This window comes from Myiozetetes cayanensis, unplaced genomic scaffold (genome assembly GCF_022539395.1).
Source record: "Myiozetetes cayanensis isolate MyiCay16 unplaced genomic scaffold, myiCay2020 scf10, whole genome shotgun sequence".
Taxonomy (NCBI): domain Eukaryota; kingdom Metazoa; phylum Chordata; class Aves; order Passeriformes; family Tyrannidae; genus Myiozetetes; species Myiozetetes cayanensis.
In genome coordinates this window covers 32,271,744-32,293,559 of record NW_026086605.1, presented here as the reverse complement: position 1 = coordinate 32,293,559, position 21,816 = coordinate 32,271,744, and the positions used below count along the sequence as shown (strand labels likewise).

At 39.6% G+C, this 21,816-nt stretch overlaps 1 protein-coding gene across 12 annotated transcripts in view; it reads left to right on the top strand.

Moving 5' to 3' along the window:
- Positions 1 to 21,816, top strand: part of CTNNA3 (catenin alpha 3) — a 454,192-nt gene that overhangs the window by 318,592 nt on the left and 113,784 nt on the right. For 11 of the 12 annotated variants that reach the window (XM_050305771.1, XM_050305769.1, XM_050305770.1 and 8 more), the window contains one exon: positions 17,857 to 18,057. In XM_050305771.1, coding sequence (XP_050161728.1) covers positions 17,857 to 18,057 — 201 coding nt within the window. Of the gene's footprint in view, positions 1 to 17,856; positions 18,058 to 21,816 lie in introns of those variants that run through there. The other variant, XM_050305778.1, reaches the window with a different exon arrangement.

Here is a 21,816-nt window from a genome sequence, read left to right as displayed (position 1 = left end):
CATGGGTTGTTCTTTGTGTTGGGGTCATGTTTTGCTGGAATAACACTGAATGAATTCTTCATTTTTGGTATATATCAGTTATTTTGTAACTGCAGGAATTGCTAAATAATGGAGTTCCATAAGTAAGTTGGTGATGGGGTAGGTAAACATAGTACCATAATAATGGCCAGTCTTCGTGAGCGAAGATCCGGGGAAGGTCTTTACACCTTCCAGCCTGCGCATTGGATTTTTTAGGTGAGACACAGTGTGCGCGGAACTGAGCCCACCCTTTAATCCTAAGGTTCATCTGCCGGGGCCAAGCAAGCTTGGACGGTGGCAGCGAGGTCCTTAGGACGTAGATGGATTGCCTTTTTAAGGGTTAACGAGCTCCATCAGCCCGGGAGTGACCCTGACCGGAATCGAATCCGGGTCTCTCGGTGGTGACAGCGCCGCGCCCTTACCACTAGACCACTAGGGGCTCCATAGTACCATAAACAAGTCAGTTAATATCAGAGAAAAAACTTGTTAACAGTGGTCATGTCTGATGTGTGTTCATTTGCAAGTTCTTAAATTGCCTTGTGCTTAGTTTTTTTTTAAATGTGAACTCTCAGACGTTGATTTTTACTTTTTGTACTGTAATGACTGATGTTATTTTCCCCAGTTTAATTATCAGAAGGTTTGGGTGATCCAAAGAACTGTTGGCTGCTCCATTGGTTTGTACAGAGTGACAAATTCTGGGTAGGAGACAACTGGAAGGAGAATGGACATGAGATATGGATAGTTTGTCATTATTATTATTAGTAGTATATCTCACTCACTTAGCAAAACACAGGTTCTAGTTCTTGTGGCATCCCCTGCCCTTCACTGCACTAAATCAGTGTCTGCAGACACTGTATTTTGTGCTTTTGTGACAGTACTAGAGTGTGTCACGTGTCACACCAAGTATTGTCATCCTCTGCTCACTGGAGCTTGTGCAACTAGTTATTGCAATATACCGGTGGCATCAGTGTTGTTGATTGTGATTCTCATCTAACCAAAAATTTTGAAAATCCATGACCTATTTATTGAATGCTGATCATCTCTACTAATATTGCACTGGGAATTTTAGTCACACTCAGAAATTTATTTAATGCCAACTGTTGAAACTCAGGTTAAAAATTCTGGAGGTTATAATCCAGTGTTGTAGCTTTTCAAAGTTTAGAAACCCTTTTATATGGGATTTTTTCTCATTTTATTCCTAAATCTCCTCACTTGTCTAGTACTGTGTGTTTCAACTGAAAAATTCCCTTTTCCTTCTTCTCCACTCTGAAATCTTCTGATTTCTTTACTTTAAACATTATATTCTAAAACTTACAGAATTTCCTTACTTCCTCATATTCTCATTAAAACCAAACAAAAAAGCCTTCCTCAGTATGCCAGTACATGTAGGTAAGGCTGTAAAACTTTATTGCTTTGTCTGCTAATTTAGGGGAACCATTTGCAAACACAAACAGTGTGTCTCCTTTTTTTAAATTTTTGTTTCGATGCACTTTATTCTGCTGTGGTTTGATTCAGTGATTTAGGAATGTATGTTGGTTTTCGTCTTGCTGAACAGCTACACTAAGCCTACATTATGGAAGTGGCCAGTCTGAGGTTATTGCAGTTCAGGTATTTCTACATGCAGAACTTTTTATGCTTTACTAATCACTTGGTTTTTGTCAAAATACATAGTTGTGTTTAAGTCCAATACGAAGTGTTGGATGTAATCTGAGCTAAGCAGATAAGAACTTTATTTCATTGTCTTGGGTGTTTCACCTTTTTGCTCTTAGATTTTTTTTTTTCCTTCCTTTTAAAAACTTTGTCAGTGAGCAGCAACTGTTGTGTTAGTTAGCAAGTCTAGGCAGTGAAACTTTTCCTCCATTGCAGAGGGACCACCCGCTAGATTTTAAGGAGAGTGATATCTCCTACCTTTATCTCAATTTATACTATTTTATTGTATATTTTTATAATAGTTATTTTTATTTTATGCAGTAGGACTTTACCTATGATTGTTGTAGTTGAGTAGATGGGCATTATATGAGCCCAGGACTCAGTTTTGGTGATGTTTCTATTAAGTATGGTTGCTTTTTTATTAACCCCTGAAGGAAAACAAAAACGAGGCTATTTATGGAATAACAGTTTTTAAAACATCAGATCTTCAAAAGTATAAGTCCATTCCATATCAATGTAATAACTGACTGTTTGTCTTCAGCTTGAAGTACTGAGCTATGTGACACAGCAGAATGAAGTCCGTACGGGAGGGTGGCCTGTGGCCATCACCTCTCTACTGGTATATCCAGATTAAGTAGTTGCCTAAGATATCCTTCATTTGCCAAAGCCAGCAGAGTTGGAGCAAAGATGCGCTTATTTCAATGCCACATGAAGGTTTTATTCAAAAATCTTGTGCAAATTGTCACTATGTTTGCGTGCCCCTTACCTGCACAAAGACATCCTGCTTTGCTTTTGTAAGTACACATGTAAGCACGAGTCACAAAAGCTTGGGCCTCTTGATTCTGTTGCCATGGAAAATTCACCTTGTTCCTTGTCCCTGATGGTTTCTGCTGCTGGACAATGTGGGAGGCTTTTAGGGTAGGAGGGTCTGTTCCTGGATGAGTTCTGAGGGTCAGTGGAGCCTCGTAGGTCCTGGGTTAGTGCCCAGGTCATGGGTAAGCAGTGGAATTTGTTGCCCGGTGCCTCCTGTGTGTTCCTGGGGGAATGTGATTTGGATCAGAGTGGAGAGCCCTGGGGTTTTCCTGGAGGAAGGGGGAGCCCGTGCTCTGTTTCCTATTGAACGGTTTTTTAAACTGCAATCACACTAGAATGTTTTTCATGTTCTAGAATGCAAGAGAGAGGCAGACATTCCTTAAGAAATGCTTTTAATTTATGGCCCACCACCTTCCCCCCCAAAAAAAGCCCAAACCCCAGTAACCAAAAATTATTTCTGGGTGGGAGAACATTCTGTTTACTGCTTACAAAGAAAAACACTGTAATAATGCCCATTTACATTTTTCTTCTTTGTGGATACTGAAATGCTCTTAGTCAGGACTCTGGGATTAAGAGATCTAAGGTGCTCCCTAGTGCTTGTTTGGAGAGGTGAGATCACCCTTTTTTTTACTTCATAATATTGCTTTGTGTTAAAAAAACAAGACTTGATAAATTGCACTTCAAACCATAAGGCATGTAAGTACTTGTAGCATTAAATTTTATATTTTGGTCAGGCTCATGATTCAAGTCACTTTGAACAGTTGCAATTATTAAGATGGCAATCTGGACAGTTGAAGTTACTCAAAGTAAACTGGAAAATGTACTGTAAATACTTGAGCATGGAGTAAGGGGATGATTCAGATTTCTGTCTTGCTTATCTCTGTTGATATAATTTCTTTTCCATCAATGGTTTAAAGTTCTGATTCAGTTTATTACCACTTTTCCAGTCCATGTAGCATGTTTACAGATGAATGGATCACAAAAATTGCCAATTACAGATTCACCCTTAGCATAGCTATGGAGATTGGGGAAAAAAACCCCAAGATGCTATTCAGAGACTTAGGATTAAAGATAACATTTTCATGCTGGCTTTTTGGCACCTTCAGTAGCAAAATACATATCATGCTTTTTGAAGAGAATAAGCATAAGAATCTAAGTAGACATGATTGCACTTAGGATGAAATGGCATTCAAACAGGAAGGTTTCAATATCTTTTATGTCAAGTTTGTTCTGCCTGGCTGTAATGTGCTTCTGGATAAATATAAATTCACTAAATTTGAAAGAGTCAAACTCCCTCTTCATGGTTCTCACTTGGATTGTAAGAAAATGGCTTTGAATTTTTCCCTTTTTGACCAAGACCAAAGGCTAGATGTGTGTCACTCAGTATGCAAAATTTGCTTCTGCTAGAATAGCTTTTAGCAGTTTAATGACCCACCTGGAAGTTCTGTCAGAAACATCATGTGATTTTTGCTCTTGCTGGGAACATTCTCTGCTTTTCCCTTCTCTTTCTTTTAAACTCTTTGTCGTCCATAACTTTATAATAACCATTATTTCAACCATGTAGAGATGTATCCTGTGAAGAAGTAGGGGTTCTAGTCCTGCTAAGCTAATATCTAAATGAATATTTTTAGATTGAAGTAAGGACAAGAGCTATATGGAGCATCTTAGATGTTTCTTCACTGTCAGGTCTTGAGAAATCCTAGCATTATATACCTTTTAGTTATTGCTGAGGTAGTGTGCTTCTAGTGTTTTCTTGATTAACTTCAAAATTATCTATGCTGAACAGTAGTAACTAATTTATAGCTCAGTATCGTATATAGACTGTTTTTTTCACTGTATCCATTTAGAGTTTATTGACATTGAACTGGTCTGCTTTATTGACTGATCACTTGGTACTATGATACCATCTTCATTTTTTTGTTGTCAACTTTGAATACCTGAAATAAAAAAAAAAAAAGCCCTCCTTTGTTACTTCAATACTCTCTTTTAATGTTATTTTTGTAATTATTGCATTACACTATTTCAGAGCTGATCCCTGGCTTATGAAGTTGGGAAAACTGTCTGCTTATTTATACCCCTTGTTTTTTGTTTTGTAAGAAGTAACACTGGAAAATGTGTCATCTTATCCTGTGCCATCTTGAAGTTGTCCAGGAAGAGCAGTTGAAAGCCTTTTGGAAATCTAGTCTGCAGTTATCAAATGAATCACTCATCTCACTCTTTACTGGTGCCTCCAGTCTGTGGTACGGGGCTTTCTACTCTACAGAGCTATTCAGACTTTCCTTAATTATATCATACTCCAATGTCTCTGAGTTCTATTTTATATAAAAGTCTATACCAGTTTACCCAGCAGAAATGGTACGTGCAGGTTGCTGTTTCCACCGATTCCTACCAAATCCCCCAAATTTATTACCATGGTAATCAATTGTTCCTACCCTATTTTCGAACTTGATACATTTGATACTACACAGCACAACTAATAACTCAACAATTCATTCTCACTTTCCTTTCAAGGAATGTCTTCTTCCTGGAAATTTGTTGGTGCTCATGGCATTAATTTTGGTGTAATTGAAAATCTAGCGCTGTCTTCTACCTCCCTTTGGTATCCATATCCTTGCCTCAGAAGATGCACTGATCTAAGTGTAAGTTGCTCTTGCAGCATTGATGGCTTAGGCTCAAGGGCAAAGATAACGGTCTTACACTCCTTACACTAAGGAGCTCAGTAGTGCAGTTCAGCAGTAGACTTGTCATTTTGATGATTTGAAGTTTCCATTCAGAAATTTCATATGGAGTTTGAATCTGAGAAATCTGGTAAAATAACGCCCAGAAGCTTTTGGTCTTTTGATTAGCAAAGGTATTTATTTGTCGACGTCGGGAACAAGCGGGGTTGTCACCGCAAAGCACTTGTTCAAGGGTAACGGTGCAAACCAGAGTAATTTATACAGTCTAGCTTCTATGATTACAACATCTTACATACATGTTCATATGATTACAACATCTAATCATACATATTGGAGCCTGGGTGGAGCTTGGGACAGAGCTTTTCTTGGCCCTCAATTCTAGGGGTACATCTGCCTTTCTCCATCACTGAGGCTGGGATCTCTGTAGTCTTCCTCAGTGTGACCTCTAACTTTCCATTGCCTTTGCCCCAGTCACTGAAGCTTGGAGAAAGCCTTGGCTTTAGGCCTATTTCTCCTATTCAAATGTCTACCTTGGCTTACTTTGCCTTAATTTATGACCTACAGACCCATTGTATAATGTTTCTAGCCTTCTTCTTAAGATTTTTCTTAAGAACTAATTTTTCTTTAGCAATTTAGGCAGACCAGGTATGGAGGGGAGAGTTTTCTCAGAGCAAGATACCTTGGTTAACTCTCTTTAGGCCCTGCTGTCATTTCAAGTTCCTGCTCACTTCTTACTGATCATGAATAAGTTGTTGCTGAGAGTTAGTTAGTGGTGAGATTTGTTTCTCATCACAAGCTTTGCAAACTATTGGCATCTTCTTCAAGAGTTTTGAAGGCTGATGTATTTGCTTGTGATCTGGCTGAGTTGAGATTTGGCAGTCTTTGGAGCATGTTCTAAGATGCATAGGTTTGGTGCAGACTGGGATTAGGTTTTTGTGTTTATTCCTTAACAGCCTGGTTAATAGCTAATGGCTTTCCAACCGCAACTGTGGCAGTAACTTTTAATGATTTTGTGCAGCTTTCAGGAATTGACTTTTTGCTTGTTGTAATGAGGCCTACTGGAAACATACACAAGTGTTTCAAAAAATGGTATGAAAATAAGCACAACCAAATGGTAAGGGAAGATTTTGGTCAATGCCACTTAGAGTTTAAGGTGACAGTGCTACTGTGGTACAGAATGCCGCACTCTCTGTTTCAAGGATAAGAGACAGAATGTTTATCTGGGAGAGCAGGCTCAAGTTGTGTTGTAGTTCTGAAACTTCTAAGTGTGCTTTTACTACTGGAAGTTGTTCACTCAGGCTGGCTGTGTGCATCTTGTCCAATCCATGTGTTCTTTAAAAATGGAACTCAAGAAAAAAGTTACTTACGCACACAAGATGAGCAACAGCTGATTATTGAATGTGATGTGTTCCCTTAAGGTCCCTTCTTGTGAATTTGATAACAAGCAGTAGGATACTAAGGAGGTTTTCTCGATAATCCAAAGGCAACCTACCCTTTGGAACCTCCAGCAGCTGGAAAGGACATGGGCCTATTAGCATGGCATGGGAGAAAAATAAAAGTGTGAAATAAAAGATAATTGAAATTGTGGGGTGCACAAGGTCTGACTTAAGTGTCCAGACTTCTCTTGTCCCTAAGTTTAGCAGATCCTTCCAATTTGGTCCCATAAATTTGGTTCATGGTAGTTTAAAAAACCTTAAAACTAACCCCCCCAAACTTTAACTCCTCCAAAACCCCCAAAGGTCAAAACCAAAACAGCAACACCAGTTCCCCCATCATCAGCAAAAATTATACCAGCTTAGTCTTCAGTGGAAAAGCTGGTCTAGTGAAAAGGCAGCTTTTCTCTCTGCAAGGAAGAGGTAACTCTTTTCAGCAGTAAACAACACAATTTGCAGATGAGTATTCACCAGGAAAATTGACAAATTTATCACAGCTTAGAAGCCACCATTTTTGTAGCAAGACTTCAGAGTTTCCTACTCCAAATTGTCTCTTGTCAGTTAGATGTTTTCTGTCTGTTAACACTTGGCCTCTCTGAGGGTTGGCTGTTGTGTCAAAGAGCATTATTATGCCTTCATCAGATTCTTACTGTAGCAGATATAAAGCTGTTACAAGAGAATATTATCATAAAGTCAGTGTTTTCACCTGAATAATTATTTAAGAGTGATAGGTGGCTATTATCTTTTGACAATATTTTATAGCCAGAAAGTAACCACTGTTTAACATAATAGGGTCTGCTTTGTTGCACACAATATAAAGCAGATAATGCAAAAAGTCTCCCAGTTTTACATGACTAATCTAACAAAACTAAATAGTTGATACATTTTCCCTTTTTTATTTCCCCCTGTTTTCTCCCACCTGAGGAAATGAAATCTTTTGAAGGTGACAAATTGACCACATCTTCTAGCTGATGCAAAAACAGACATTGAGAGCATTGAGAGTATTCCCTAGTAATTTCAAATTTCTTCTGATGCTGTTTGGTCCAAACTGGGAAGATTACCAGCTCTTCATTCTCTAGAATCCACCCTAAAATTATGAACCAGGATATCAGATATGCATTGATTTTTAAGATACATGCTGTGAACTGTTTCCCTGTAGTTATCTGGCTAGTTATTTCTCTGTTTGAAAGACTTTCACTTCCAATGAGACAAGACTCTGCAATTCCTGGCATAAACTAATTCCTTTAGATAATCCATTACTCAGAAAACATTGCCTTTGCCATTTTAGTCTTTGAAGATTTATGATTTATTGAAGCCTTTCTGAGTTTTTAAGAGATATTTTCATGAAGTTAGGTAATATTTTAGCTAGATTTGGATTTTGAATGCAGAATTTAGAAAGCACCAATAAGTTTTCCATTTCCCAGCCATAGAAGGGCAGAAAACAAATTTACTTATTCCCTGTTTAGGGCCAATTCATATTTCACCTGAGGCAATAAAAATGCAGAGTTCAGTTCTTCTCTTTTGGCAGAGCAAACGATATGAAAAATTGGATCTCAACTTCCACAGTAAGACTACAACTTTTTTTGGTTGGTTGGATTTTTTGTCGGTGGGTGGGTTTTTTTGTTTGTTTGTTGTGGGGTTTTTGTGTGTTTTTTGGTTTTGGTTTTGGGTTTTTTTTGGTTTTTTGTTTTGTTTTTGTGTGTTTCATCTGCTTTAATTAATCAGGTGTGTAAGCAACTCTGCATTCAAAACAGACAGGCAGCACACAAAACACCAAGCAAAAGCTTGTGGAGCATTTTTCATGTAACACAGTCTTCTCATATGCCGAAGGAGAATCCTCTCTTGTAGTTAAGAATTCTCCTGCAGGAATTCAGTTCTAGCAGACTGCTGAAAAGCTAACGGGAATGAAGAAACAAATGAACAAATTGCCAAGAAAAGTCTCTCCCCTTTTTGTAGTTCATCAACTGGAAAAAAAGAAACTTCCCAGAATTTTTACCTGAGATTTATCAAGGAGGACAAAAGGGAAAGTGTATCCTGTGGTTTTTTTGGGAGGGAATGTTCTGAGGGTGTGGTGGTTTTAATCTAGGCCTTCCTTGGTTACCAGTTTGTAACCAAGGAAGAGGCAGTATTCCCAGTATTCCATACAATTTTTACGTAAATCGGGGTATAAATAAGAAGGGAAGAGAGGCCTTCACTCTCTTCTCTTCCAGCGGGATACGGGAACAGTGAGTCCTTGCGTTAGTCTCGCTTATCTAAGGCTGAGGCCTGCAGCAATTGCTGGCCTGCCACGTGGAAGATAGCAGAGTGCTGGCCGTGTGTACCAATCCTACTTTTTTCTAAGGGACGTGGTGAGATTAGTTTTACTAGTTATTTTACTAATTCTCGGGTTTGATTGCGTATATCTGCTCAGTGTACCTTGTTTATTCCCTTTTGTTCCCCTTTCCCCTTTCCCTATCCCTTCGGGGGTGTTTGAATTCCTTTTTACTGTATACATAGCATCTTACTGTAATATACATCAAATATATATTTTTTTATATAACTAGCTGGATTTTGAGTTCTTCAATTTACATAGTTTTTTTCCTTTACTCTGAGAGAAGAAGGGAGGGGAAAGGGGGAGGCTGCTACTGGGGTTTGGGCATTTGGCAGGGAGCCAAGTACGAACCATCACAGAGGGAAATAATGAATGCTCTGGTTGTGCACTGCAGTGGAAATGAAGGAGACAGGCCCAGGTTACCCTGTGTATTTTTTGAACTGGCAGCCACATACTAAGTAAAAATGTGACAGGATATTGTAAGGCAAATAATTCTCCATTATGCAGTAGCTAAAGTGAAGAATGAAAAGTAATTATTATGTCTAAGACAACTAGCAGAAAAGTGTGAGTTAAGGCTGACAGTTGGTGGCAAACGTTCTGAACGATTTTCTGCCAAAATCTGTGAAAGGCCTTGCTGATGCAGTAGAGACGTATTTCAGTAATTTAGGGAACCTGATACGTCAGTCTTAGCCCATGCTCCTTTTGCCTGGCAGTTCTTAATGTTTTTTCCCCTCTGTATTCACAGAATCATAAAATCATTGTGGTAGGAAGGGACCTGCAGGTCTAGTCCATCCCACTGCTCACAGCTGGGCCTGTATTGCGTTCAGACCAAGAACAACCTCTCAGGTTCTTTCTTCTGGTGACTCTAGTTATCCTTCCAGTGATTCCCTGCCCCTCCTGCCCCAGTCCTCAACTGTTTCATTTTGACTGTTATCACTTATTTACTGTCCTCACACCTCAGTAGAGAAGTGAAAAACCACAGTCAATTAACCTATAAATGCACAGCTAAGGTTATCTGGGAGTGTTCTTCCAGCATACTGTGCTCATGAAACTAATTTAAGTAGGGGATGAGGGATGTGTGCTGATTAACTAATGGCTTCTGGGAAGCTCTTGCTGTATTAGGTGTAAATGCATTTGAAATGTATTAGCTACGTTTTGGAGCAAAGCAGGGTGTATGAAGCAGGCCCGTTCAAGTACTACTGGCTGTGTAAGAGGAAAGGGAGGACAATTCATCAGTCCCCATTTTGTGATCAGATGTAAGAGATCATGGAATAATAGAATGGTCCAAAACTCATCTAGTTCCAACCTCCCCTGCCTTGGGCAGGGACACCCTCCACTAGACCAGGATGTACACGTACCACGAGAATTCCAGTGTAAGTGACTTCACATTGAAGTATCAGTCTCTCTGCAGTAGCTGAGACACAAAAAGGTCTTCTAGGCCATTGTTGACTTGTCTAGGACAAATGGCATTCTGACCATTGTGATCAGGGGCTGGCATGGGTCACATTAAGGTTGAAGGGGTGTATTCCATTGCACTTCAAGAAGCTGAAGTTGCTGAATTTGTTCAGAAGGCAAATTACACCGTGTTTTGACTATAGCTACTTCGGAGAAGAGAATGCTCTTTTAGGAAAGAATGGTATTAACATATTAATTACCTAGGTTATTAACATTATAATTACCTGAGTTCATAGCTGAGACGTGGTTAATCTGAGTAAAAACTGCTATGTGCATTCTGGAAGTTAGCAACCGTAGAAAAGGGAGAGGGGGCATATTGCAAACCTGATTTGTGGTTATGGTGATTTCCAAGGATTAAGCAAGAATGCTCTGTTTTGTTTACTTCCTCATTGTCTCCTCTTTCCTGTCCTGCTACCGTTTCCCATTCATTATTTTTCCCTTCTGGTCCTTCAAAGTCAGCAGCACATGATAGAGTGTTGGAGGGTGTTACCTGGATATCAGCTTGGCCTCTGTGCTTCTTCAGTGCTCTCTTTCCAAAGCTCTCCAAGCTTGGCTTGTGTAAAGCTTTAGGAAAGGAGAGAAACTGAAACATGAGGAGTGTCTAAGATGATGCTTCCTTCATTTCCCTAAGATCCTGGAATACATCTGGGCCAAATGGGGAAGCTGACAATCCAGGAACCTGTCTGGAGGCTAAATTTTATGCCCAGGAAATGGATTAAAGCCCAAGCAGTTAGCATCTCAAACCAACCAAATTTTATTGTAATCATGTTAAAATGAATGAGGGAAAGAAAAAAACTCTGGAAAGGATTCATATTACTGTATGATTCTCACTCATGTGGGGAGAGAAATTTTCTGTAATTTTAAACCTTCATCAGCCAGTTAAACTGATACTTTTAGACTACTAACTCTGTAATTAATAAATACTCCCTTTAGGAAATATTCTAGTTTTCAGAGTCTGTTTTGGTGGTGAGGTGGCAGAGGGTTTTGGATGTGTTTGGTTTTATTGTGTGGGTTGTTTGTTTGTTTGTTTGTTTTTTCCTTAGCTTTCTTGAGTTTAAATACTAACATCTTGAAATCATTCATGCATATGTGAATGAAAATGAACCATAAGGAGAGGCTACCAGCTCAGTCAGTACTTTGCTCACCCTGAGGTAAAATCCAAAAGAAATACACAATTCAGTTAGTATTTTCTGGGAACAGAAGTGAAGCCAGTGTTTCAGACTACAGATTGAAGTTTCTAAAAACATGAAGCACTGTATCTCTTTTCCCTCAAAAGTAATCTACAGGGACTTGCACAGATAATGATAGATCCCAAAGAACCTTGCCTAAGGGGGTGCCTTTCTGCTATTCCCTCTTTTCACTGCCCACAGCCATCTTCTATCCTTATTCTCCTGTTGTCTTCTAGCTTTTGTCTTGCAGCCTCCAGCTCACTGCTTGCGATAGACACTGTATTTCTGTGCTGATGTCCTATGATACTGAATATTCTTAGATGGCACGTTTTTCCCAAGTTAGCCTACTGCTTCCTGGAACAGCCTGGCACATTTTGTAGTTGTGTTCTTCTATCAGAAGAATCTCTCCTTGCAGCCTAGTGCCCATTAACATGAGACGTACCTGTTAACTCAGGTGGCTCCTTGTCCATGCATCTTCCACATTTGATCTCTCTTGGCATCACAATTTCCCTTTCAGAGGGAGATTTTGTAGTTGAACAGCACTGAAAAAGTCTGCCACAAAAGTAATAATATTTTATTTTAGCTAGCACCTGAAAACAACATCACTTGCACCCACTTGTCTGCATCAGTTAATTTCTGGCCTCCACAGGTGATTTGTTCGAGTGTTTCATCATGCCCATAGTGAAGAGAATATTTGTCCTCTTACATCAAGTCCTAAGTTTCCTTTGCTTTTCTTGAGCATTCCTTGAGGTCTTATTCCGTCATTTTCCCAGGAACTGAAGTGAAGCTTTAGCCCCTAGCCTTCTGGATCTTCCTTGCCTTTTTTTTAGATGGACATAACAGTTGACATTTATGCACTTTGTATGTTCTGTGTATAACACCGGAGCATTTTGGAAGCTTTAATGCATTTGAGTAAATACCAGATCACTGGGAGCCCTGCCTGTCAATACCACTTTCAGTGTGAGACAGAATGGCAGTGTTGTCAGATGGATTAGCAACAAACAATATTAGAAATTATCATCTAGTTGCTTAGTTTTGGCAGATAAAGTATATTTAGTTAATGCAATCAGAGGAGGAAGGATGTGCATTTTCCTTGTTCTGAGTAATTTTTCTCCATTTTTCTATTAACTTAAAAATTCTTCTCTTGAAATTGCCAGGGACTTTGAACATTAAGTGATTACCAGTGGTTTCATTTTTGAATAGTGACTAAAACACTGTATTGCTTGTAGAATGTAGATATTATATTAAAAGAGCCACAGGTGCCAAGAAAATCTATTTCCATAAGATTACTCATGGAGATTTGGCCTTGAGTATTGTCTGAACTTCAGTATGCAGCAAAAAGGTGGGAATTAAATGTAACTTTTTTTTCTAAATCTGCATACAGAAGAAGTGACAGCAGGGAATTGTATCCTGGGACTTGCACTTTCCAGTTAGCCATCTTGTTCTCTTAACTCTGGCACTGAAACTTGCTCAATCTAAGTGTGGATATTATTGACAATTATTTGCTGTCAGATATCTTTTTGGTGTTCATCAAAGCATTATGAGTCTGTGGGAGTGTGTCTTTTACCATACTTGGAATCCTTTTCTGAGTAGCACATCCAGGGATTAGGATTTATCTGAAAGGAAGCTGACTTTTTGTACGAAGTTTCTTCGTTTCCCATCCTGTCATACTAACAGAGGGTAAAAGATAGAAATCATTTTGGTCAGGCTAAACTGTCACTTCATACATTCTTAGGTTTAGGGCTTGCAGAAAAGCATATTTTATTTTTCATCTTGTCTTTGGGAGATCAAACTGAGTTTTCTATTGCTTCTTCACATACAGTATTTTTAAAATTTCTAGTAACTACTTTTCTTTTTTTCATAATGTCTCCATTTGGTTCACTTTTTTTTTTTTTTTTTTTTTTAACTGAGTAGATAAACTTTAATTAAAGTGCTGCAACTGAGGCCTTATCACTGCCAAGTGGAGTGGAAGGGCATCACCTGTCTTTTTCTTAGATGACATTCAAAGGAAGAGCTATTGATTTTGTCCCAGAGAGAGTCTGAGTCATGGCTTTTTCAGACTGTTTTATTATCCAATGGTTAGCTCCACTCAGATATGATTTTGGGCCATTATGACTAACACCAGAATCCCAAAGGAAAATCAGAAGGCACAGTGCACCACTCACGGTAATTGCTGTGGCGACCACGGCAATCTGACAATTTCTTTAAGCATCTATCAATCCACTGTTACAATTAACTCTTACACTAGACATTGACTCATGACAAAGAGATGGTATATCATCCTAATCTTCCTCTTCTGCTCTGGGAAGTAGGATAGTTGGATGAAAATCAGAAGTTGACCTAGTGCATTTTGTGTAGGGGGAAGAAGCATCTGTAAGAAAGATAGAGATTAAAACAACCTCAGCTGGACTGTGATCGGTGCTGATTTCTTTTCTTTTCCATTAGATTTCCTAAGGCAAATGTATAAGTTTGTTTGTGCTTTGGGAAAATGAAATTAAGCAAGGTTTTATTGATTGGGAAGTACTTCATCTGGGAACAGCTTCTGAACATTGTGAGAGGCTGCATGTTGTCTGTGGTATTCAGTCTGCTGTGCAGGACTGTATCAGGGATTGTTGATATTTTTTGGCCTGTGTTTGGCCCATCCACCTGTGAAAGTTTTGTTCTTTGCCTGCCGAGTTCACTGATAAACTGGAGCTTCATCCTTGGAGAGAGAGTTTCTTGTATAAACTGTTTTAATTGGTGTTCTGTGATTGGTTCATTGTCTGTAGAGGACATTTGAAGGAGAAACTGAAGAGAAGAGAGGAAGTAAAGCCCCCAGATCCAAATAGATAAGACCCCTTGAGTGAAACAGCAAAAGTGCGAGGGGAATCCCAAAGTTCTCCCACATGGCTGAAGGGGGGCACTCACATAATGGGGGGAGCGACCGAAGGCCTCTGGCTGGGCGGTGCTACCACACCGGCCCAGGGAGACATACCTGGCTAATTGGATAAAAAATGCAGGTGGCTTGTGTTCGGGGCTCTCAAGCTTCACATGAAGGACAACTTTGCCTTTGTGGGGACACCCACCATCTTGTGAGCCTTCTGACCCTCCAAGGATGCAGCCTCTGCTATGGGGAATTCTGGTTATTCTGGGGTCGGTAAGACAACCTCGTAAAACACAGATGCGGGAGTGGGGGTTTCACTGAGGGCTTAGTTCACTCCTCTCCTTTCCTGTCTCTTGGGTTCCTGTTTACTTGGCCACTTTTTGTAATTAATACTGGGTTTATTTTTGAGCTCTCAACAGTGTCTTGGTTTTCAATCTTGGCATCTTTTGAACTCACCCTGTTACAAGGACCTGTATGTGTGGACAAGATCTTTTATGCTCATTGTGTGTGCACATCGGCTGTGCATTCTATCACACTGACAAGAGCTTGGGAGTTTCTGACGTGCTTAGGGCATTCCTCCAGTTCTCAAGTGACCCCTTATGCGAGGCTGCGTATGGATGTAGCAAGAAAAGATGTTGCACAGCTTTTCTAGTATAAGATGGATGGACAATATAAAGTTAATGAAATCTGCTTCCATCTTTGTCTTCTTTGAAACTCAGTATCTGGAAGGATAACAACCACATTCTAATTTGTATTCCCTGATACTGTTTTGGGCTTTGATAATAAGAGTCAATAATGACTTAAAAGTAGTCTTACCAGTCTGGAAGAAAGCTGCTGATTGGAATCTCAGACCACAAAATACAAGTCTAATTGTATTTCTGTTGAGCATCTGGGCCCATGTTTACTGTTCCATAAAAATGTTGTTTGTGGCATGTCTTAGAAGGGTTTGGAAACAGGGAGCTTTCCACCATGTGTTCCATTCATACAGTATTCCATTAAGTCGCATGCAAGTTTTTTTCTAAATTCACTTGAGATTCCTGTCACAGAAAATAACCAGTTAACTATGTTTTTCCATTATGGAGATTTTAGTTGGTAGATCCCAGAAGAGCCCTACCTTTCTGTTTACACAAGACTAACCCCTTCAGTTACTGTCTTTGCTGAACAGCAAAGAGCAGTGTATTTGTCACGCAAGAGCTCTTCAAGTGGAGGCTGTGCTATCCACTTTGTAATCATCTCTGTCAACACTTGCACAACATTAAACACAATACAATGGTGACCTATGCCACTTCGTTTTAGACATAACTGTGGCAGAAGAAGTAGGATTTTGTTACTCTTTTCTCCTGCATTCTGTACACATCAGCCCTCTCTTTCCATCAGTGCTTCAGCCTTGTACACATTCACAAACTGGTTGTGTGGAAGCACCCAGGAAGAGATGCCTGGAAAATGAGAGGTAGTTATAACCTGGACAGCACAGGTTAGTGCCTGGAGCACCTTGTTATTTGCCCCATTCTTTCCCAGTTGGGTGTGGTGTGTTTGGTGTTAGTGGAACAGAAGGAGTTGTCCTGTTCCCATGTAGTTGTCAGTTCATGAGCACTGTTACCAAATATGCACACACTGAGCCAACAGTGCTGACAAAGTCAGCATTATTAAACTTCTCCTTTTCTGCTGACCTTGGAGATTGGTGTGATGGACATCCTGTGTTCACAGAGGCATTCTGTAATGTAGCACTTCCATAAACTGAACTAGAATTCATGCTTTTTGCATAGGGACAATCCCAAGATACTCATGTGAGACTCAGTTAGTAATTTAGGATTACCTAACTGTGTGTTTTATCTGTCTGAGTTACTGTGATTGTCCAATTTATTGTGTAACATAAAATGGAATTTAATATTAATGTACCAAATGGTAGTCACATGAATTAACACAAAACATGTAAGTTCTGAATAATTAGTGGCTTAGTGCAAGGCAAGTATCACAATGGTATTTCTGAAGATGGAACAAATCTATTGCTTTCTATGCATTTCTAATATTCCTTTGTGACATTCTCTTGAGAGACAAAGCAGACTGTAGATCTGTATATGAAAGGCAATTCAATGCCAACACTAATATGGAAGCTTTTAAGAAGTGTTTAAGCTTTAAAGCTCTAAAGAAGCTATATTTTTAAATTATATTTTATGGTATTACCCTTTGTAATATAAATTAAATTTTATATTTAAATTATTTTGCCTGAAAAAAAGGAATATGCCCTTTGGTATTTGTCATATAGATGGGAATAGTAACAAAGCACATAACTGCTCCTTCTCTAAGTCTTGACATTACTGTCTTCTAGCTTGATCCAAACCCTAACTCAAGTCTGTTTACCCTTTGGGTTTAGGACCAATTTTACTTCAGCTCCTTTATCTCTGTCCTTCCCTCTGTTTTTGGGGGGTTTGTGGTTTTTTTGTTTGTTTGTTTGTTTGTTTGTTTCCCCCCCATTATGATATATTTGAGTATCAAAAAATGGCTTGTTAAGCACAAACACAACTTCACTATTGCCATTTAAAAAATGTTGAGGAAAATTGTATATTCAGAAAGGCAGAGGGGCGATAATTTATTTTAGAACAACTGTGTTAATTCTCTTTTGACTGGCACCCTTCTCCATTTGTCTGCCTTTTCATTTCTCACCATGTCTACCCAACAGTTGCTTCCATCAGTCTCTAAGCAACCATTTTCTCCTGGTTCTTTCTTCTAGAGAAATCTTTGCTCTTTTTTTAATGTTTCAGATTTTCATGGGTGACTTAGAAATGCTAATGTTATTATAGCATATAAACCGAGAATGTATGCAGCAATACAGCAAATATATTACTATAAATAAGAAGAAATATAAATTGTGTGGAAGATATGTAAGAAGTATGTATTTTGTAAAGGTGATGAATATTGCAGAAATCTAATTATTAGTAGTGTTATTTTAACACCGGACAAAAAATACGTCTTTTTCTATTCACCTAAGAGTTTGATTTAGCATGGACATCCTAACACATTGTTGTCAAAGAAGTTAGTTTAGTTTTTGGGGCAAGTGTTTGTCACTGGAGACTCATTTCTTTATGGAAACTGTTGTCATGGTGGCTTAAGAAGGTTTCAACAAGAAAGGAGCAGCCTTAACACTTAGAAATTGTCCTTCATTCTGCACATACTCACTTCATATGTAAGGTTTTGTGGTTCTTCTATTGTTGTAACACTTTCTGCCTCACTATATTCTTATTGCTTGTAGGAGAGTATTTCAGTACCTTTGAATGCTAGGAATCAATACATTGTTGTGAGAATTTCAAGGAAGCTCTGGGTAGGTTTCCTACTGAATGTTTTTCACCAGAGCTGTGTTGGCTGATGCGTTTCAACAGGGGAATTAAAAAGTGCTGTCAGCTGTGTCTAAACAGTGTCTGACTGTGGGAGAGGTGGCACTCTAAGAGCAGTGTTGTTCTGTTTGCAGAAAGCCACATTCTCGAGGATGTGAACAAGTGTATCATTGCCCTGAGGGAGCAGGATGCGGATGACCTGGATCGTGTGGCAGGTGCCATCCGAGGCCGTGCTTCCAGGGTCGCTCACATTGTTTCGGGCGAGATGGACAATTATGAACCTGGAGCTTACACTGAGGGGGTGATGGCCAATGTTCAGTATCTGACCAAGAATGGTAAGTCTGATATCTGAAGTTGTTACAGTGCTATAACCTTTCCTTTATATGCCACGTTTAAAGTGAATCCTGTGATTTTCTGATGTGCTGCACTAACAATTCACTCTGTGATCTCTACTCTCCTTTCAGCATCCTAGCGAATTACGGTGATACCATTCAATTCAAAACTAATTCTTAGATTATTCTTTTTTAATTACATGGTTTACTTAAACTTATTTAAATTATGGAAGACTTTTACTGGAGTTCTCAATGCAAGTAACAATGTTTGGAGACTTGTAACTAACAAGGTAGCAGATTTCCACTTTGTTGCAGTGGCCTCACCACACATGTTCTCAGCAGATGAAAGGCAAACTCATATAAAGAAAAGCAGGTGCATAATTTATGTCTACTTCCCCTTTAAAGACTATTGGACAGTGGTCAAATATCTCAAAATACCTTCAGTTCTGCTAAGCAAATCTGAAACTACCTGAAATGGTTAGTAGTCTCCAATTACTTTTTCATAATATTAAAAAAGAGGATATCCTTTATTGGAAAATGCCTGTACTGGCCACAGGGGTGTAACTGCATCGTTCTATAGATGGTTCCTGATAGTTACATAAATGAATCTTTGGCCTTTCATAGTTTATACTTACTACTAACAATAAAAAGAAATTATCTGTGGACCTCCCAGGACTTCCATGGTTTCAGTGGTTGGGCAGTTAAACTGCTCTTAAAAAATTTTCTGGCAAGTCTGTACATCCCTGGAATATAGGACTTAGCTTCACGAACTCGGAAGTCTAAATCCTAGCTCTTTCTTAGTAAGTTCAAATATGTCCGGGGCAGAACTGTCTTCATGTGAACAAGAGTAAAGTGACATTGCAGGGAAGTGACTAAAGAAACAGAATAGTGAGAAGTTTGAAACAGACTTGCCTGGTTTTATCCTATTTTCTGATATTTTGATGAGAAAATCTGAACATTTTCATCCTTACATTAATTTTTCATGACTTCTGGAAGTGCTCTGACAACTACCAAGGGAAGCAACATAGGAAAGTATAGTTTAGATTATCTTGTAAAAGCTGAGCCCATCTTTCTTGAAACCAATAGTGTTTAAAAACATTAGGAGTTGACACTGAGTTCTGTTCTGTTGCCTTGCTTCAGCAGTAATATATGCAGTGTACCTAAACCTGTCTGTCTACGTAAGACAGGGAGACATAAAATTGGTTTTGGTTGGAATGCTTGCCTGTGTCAAGGGACATCAAGCATGTGGTATCTCAAATGACTTTGCAGTCAAACCAAAGAATCCACTGCTTTATGTTATTCAATAGGAGCAGGAAAAAGAAAATAACATGTACCTTTCATTTTCATCTGTATTTATATGATCTGGAATGAACAGGCATCAAATCACATGAAGGCTTTTTGGTTTTGATGGTTTTATTTTATTGGTTGGCTGTAACTTTTTCAGCTGACAGGTAAAATGCAGGTAGGTTGCAGCCCTCAGGTGTGACCTCAACCATTCTATCACAGCTGAATCTTTCATGTGCCAGCTGATTGCAAGGTGACACTTCACTAGGAGAGAGCTGTGCCATGACCTCCTCAGTAAGCTTATAGAAGTAACCTGGGCCAGTGAAATGCATTCTTCATGCCTAATAAAAAGGTGAAGTGTTACTGAAGAGAAATTATTGCAGGCAGAGTATAGAATTACTGAAAATGAAATTACAGACTAGTAGCATACATGGAAATAGCAGAGAAATAGAAACAAAAATGAAAGAGAGTGGGAGCAGAAATAGGAAGGATGCAAACTGGAGGTAACAGGAAAGAGAAAATATGCATAAAGAGGAGCAGATACATTTACTATGTGTTAAAACAAAGACCAAGGTTTAGTTGTAGAACATATGTTGAGGTAATTTATAAGAAAAGGAAGAGCTTTAATTTTCTGCATTGCAGTATGCAAGAAAAGAGCATAAGATCACTGAATCTGTGTATTCAGCTGGACGACATCAGACACATTTGAGATAAAGTGAGCTATCCAACAGTAATATCATAATACAATGAGTATTTAAAGCTGGAACTTAATTTTCTAGTTGTGTAGTCCTGTTTACATACGAGCTGTTGACAGCCAAATGGATCTCTCCAGCATCATACAGTGGAGTGTCTGCTTTCTCAGGGTTATTTATGCTGTTCCTCCATTTTACCCCTTTCCTTTTGCTGAACAAGAAGACAGACCACCAGCCAACTAACAACACGGCTCTGTAAAAGCACTGTTTAAGGTGTGGAGTTGAGCTTTAAGAAGTTGGATAATACCGGAAGTGAAGTTGTCTTTGCAGCCTTCATTTTCTTTATTTTGCACTCTGTGTGTTTGTGACATGCATTCTGACACTGTGGTTGTGTGATCATACGCAGTTATGTTACAAAACAGCTGCTTTGCTCAGGTCACTGAATGGACCTGCTCTAGACATATACTGGGTTCACATTTTTGAGGAGGAGGTGTCGTGGGTTTGCCAACCAGCGCCCCCTGGGGCTGAAAATGTTTTTTTCCTGGTGAATTTCCAAAGCAAAGCCAATTAAAAGTTTTAGTAACGCCTCTGCCAATTACATATGTAAGAAAATGGAAGCCTGTGGTGCAGAAGAAAATGGAATAGCCAGTGTAGCAGCTGGTCCTGTTGGGCCCAGGTGTGCGCCCCCCACTCCGGGCCAAGTCTGGCTCAAGTGAGGGGGGGCCAGGCCCCCTTCTCTCCTGTAACAGAGTAGAGAAAAAAAAAAAACTTTAGAGAAGAACCTGGACAAGACGTGCCGCAAAAGGAATTCCAGGCAGAGATAGTGCAGCCTCCAAGGTCACAGCTGGCATCTGGAGGAGAGAGAAGAGAAGCCCAAAGGGGGGGCTCCTTTTCCCCCGTCTCTCTTTCTCTCCCTTCAGCAGAGAAGAGACTGAAAACTAAAAATGTCTGCCACCTGTGGAAGACTGCTGGGGAGTGGAGGCCCCCCTCTGCAGCTCATGAAGGAGCCCACACCGAAGCAGAGGAGTGCATGAAGAAGATGTGACTCCATGGGAGGCCTAGGATGAAACAGAGCCCTGCTGGAGACCTGTGGCCCGTGGAGAGAGAGACCTACGCTGGAGTGAGTTGGCCTGGGTAGGATTTGTGTGATCCCACTGAGGGATCCATTCCAGTGCAGCTGAATTTGTGACCCTGAGGGACAGCAGAGAATGGAAGAACTGTTGCCCAAAGGTAAACTCACATTAGAGAGGTCCATCAAGGACTGTCTCTCAGGGGGAGGAACCTCACAGGAAACAGGGGTGGACTCAAAAGCCATTATCCCCTGTCACCCTGTGGTGAAGATCCATGGTAAGACAAGTGTCCCCTTGCAGTCCAGGGAGGACTCCACAGGGCCTGGGTAACCCCCAGCCTCCGGTCTTAGCCCAGGAGGGGGTGAGCCCAGCCCTGAGGTCGACATAGAAGAGAGAGAGAGAGAAAGACAGTTCCAGCTGCAACGAATCGGAGCTGTTGTCCTAAAGATAATAGAAAAGAAACTTTCAAAGTGCTGCAAAATTATTTAAAAGACCTTTAACTCTGGAAATGGAAAAGAGACTGCTTCTCCTCCTGAACTTATACAAAGGGGGGAGGGGTATTTCTGTAAATTCATAACATTTTTGCCTAATTAGAATTGTTCTATATATAATTCTTTAGTTTTTATCTTACTAGTAATAAATCCTAATATTATTCTCCCCACATCGGATCTCTTTTGTCTGCATAAACCTTCTATCAACTTATAGCAATTGTGTGA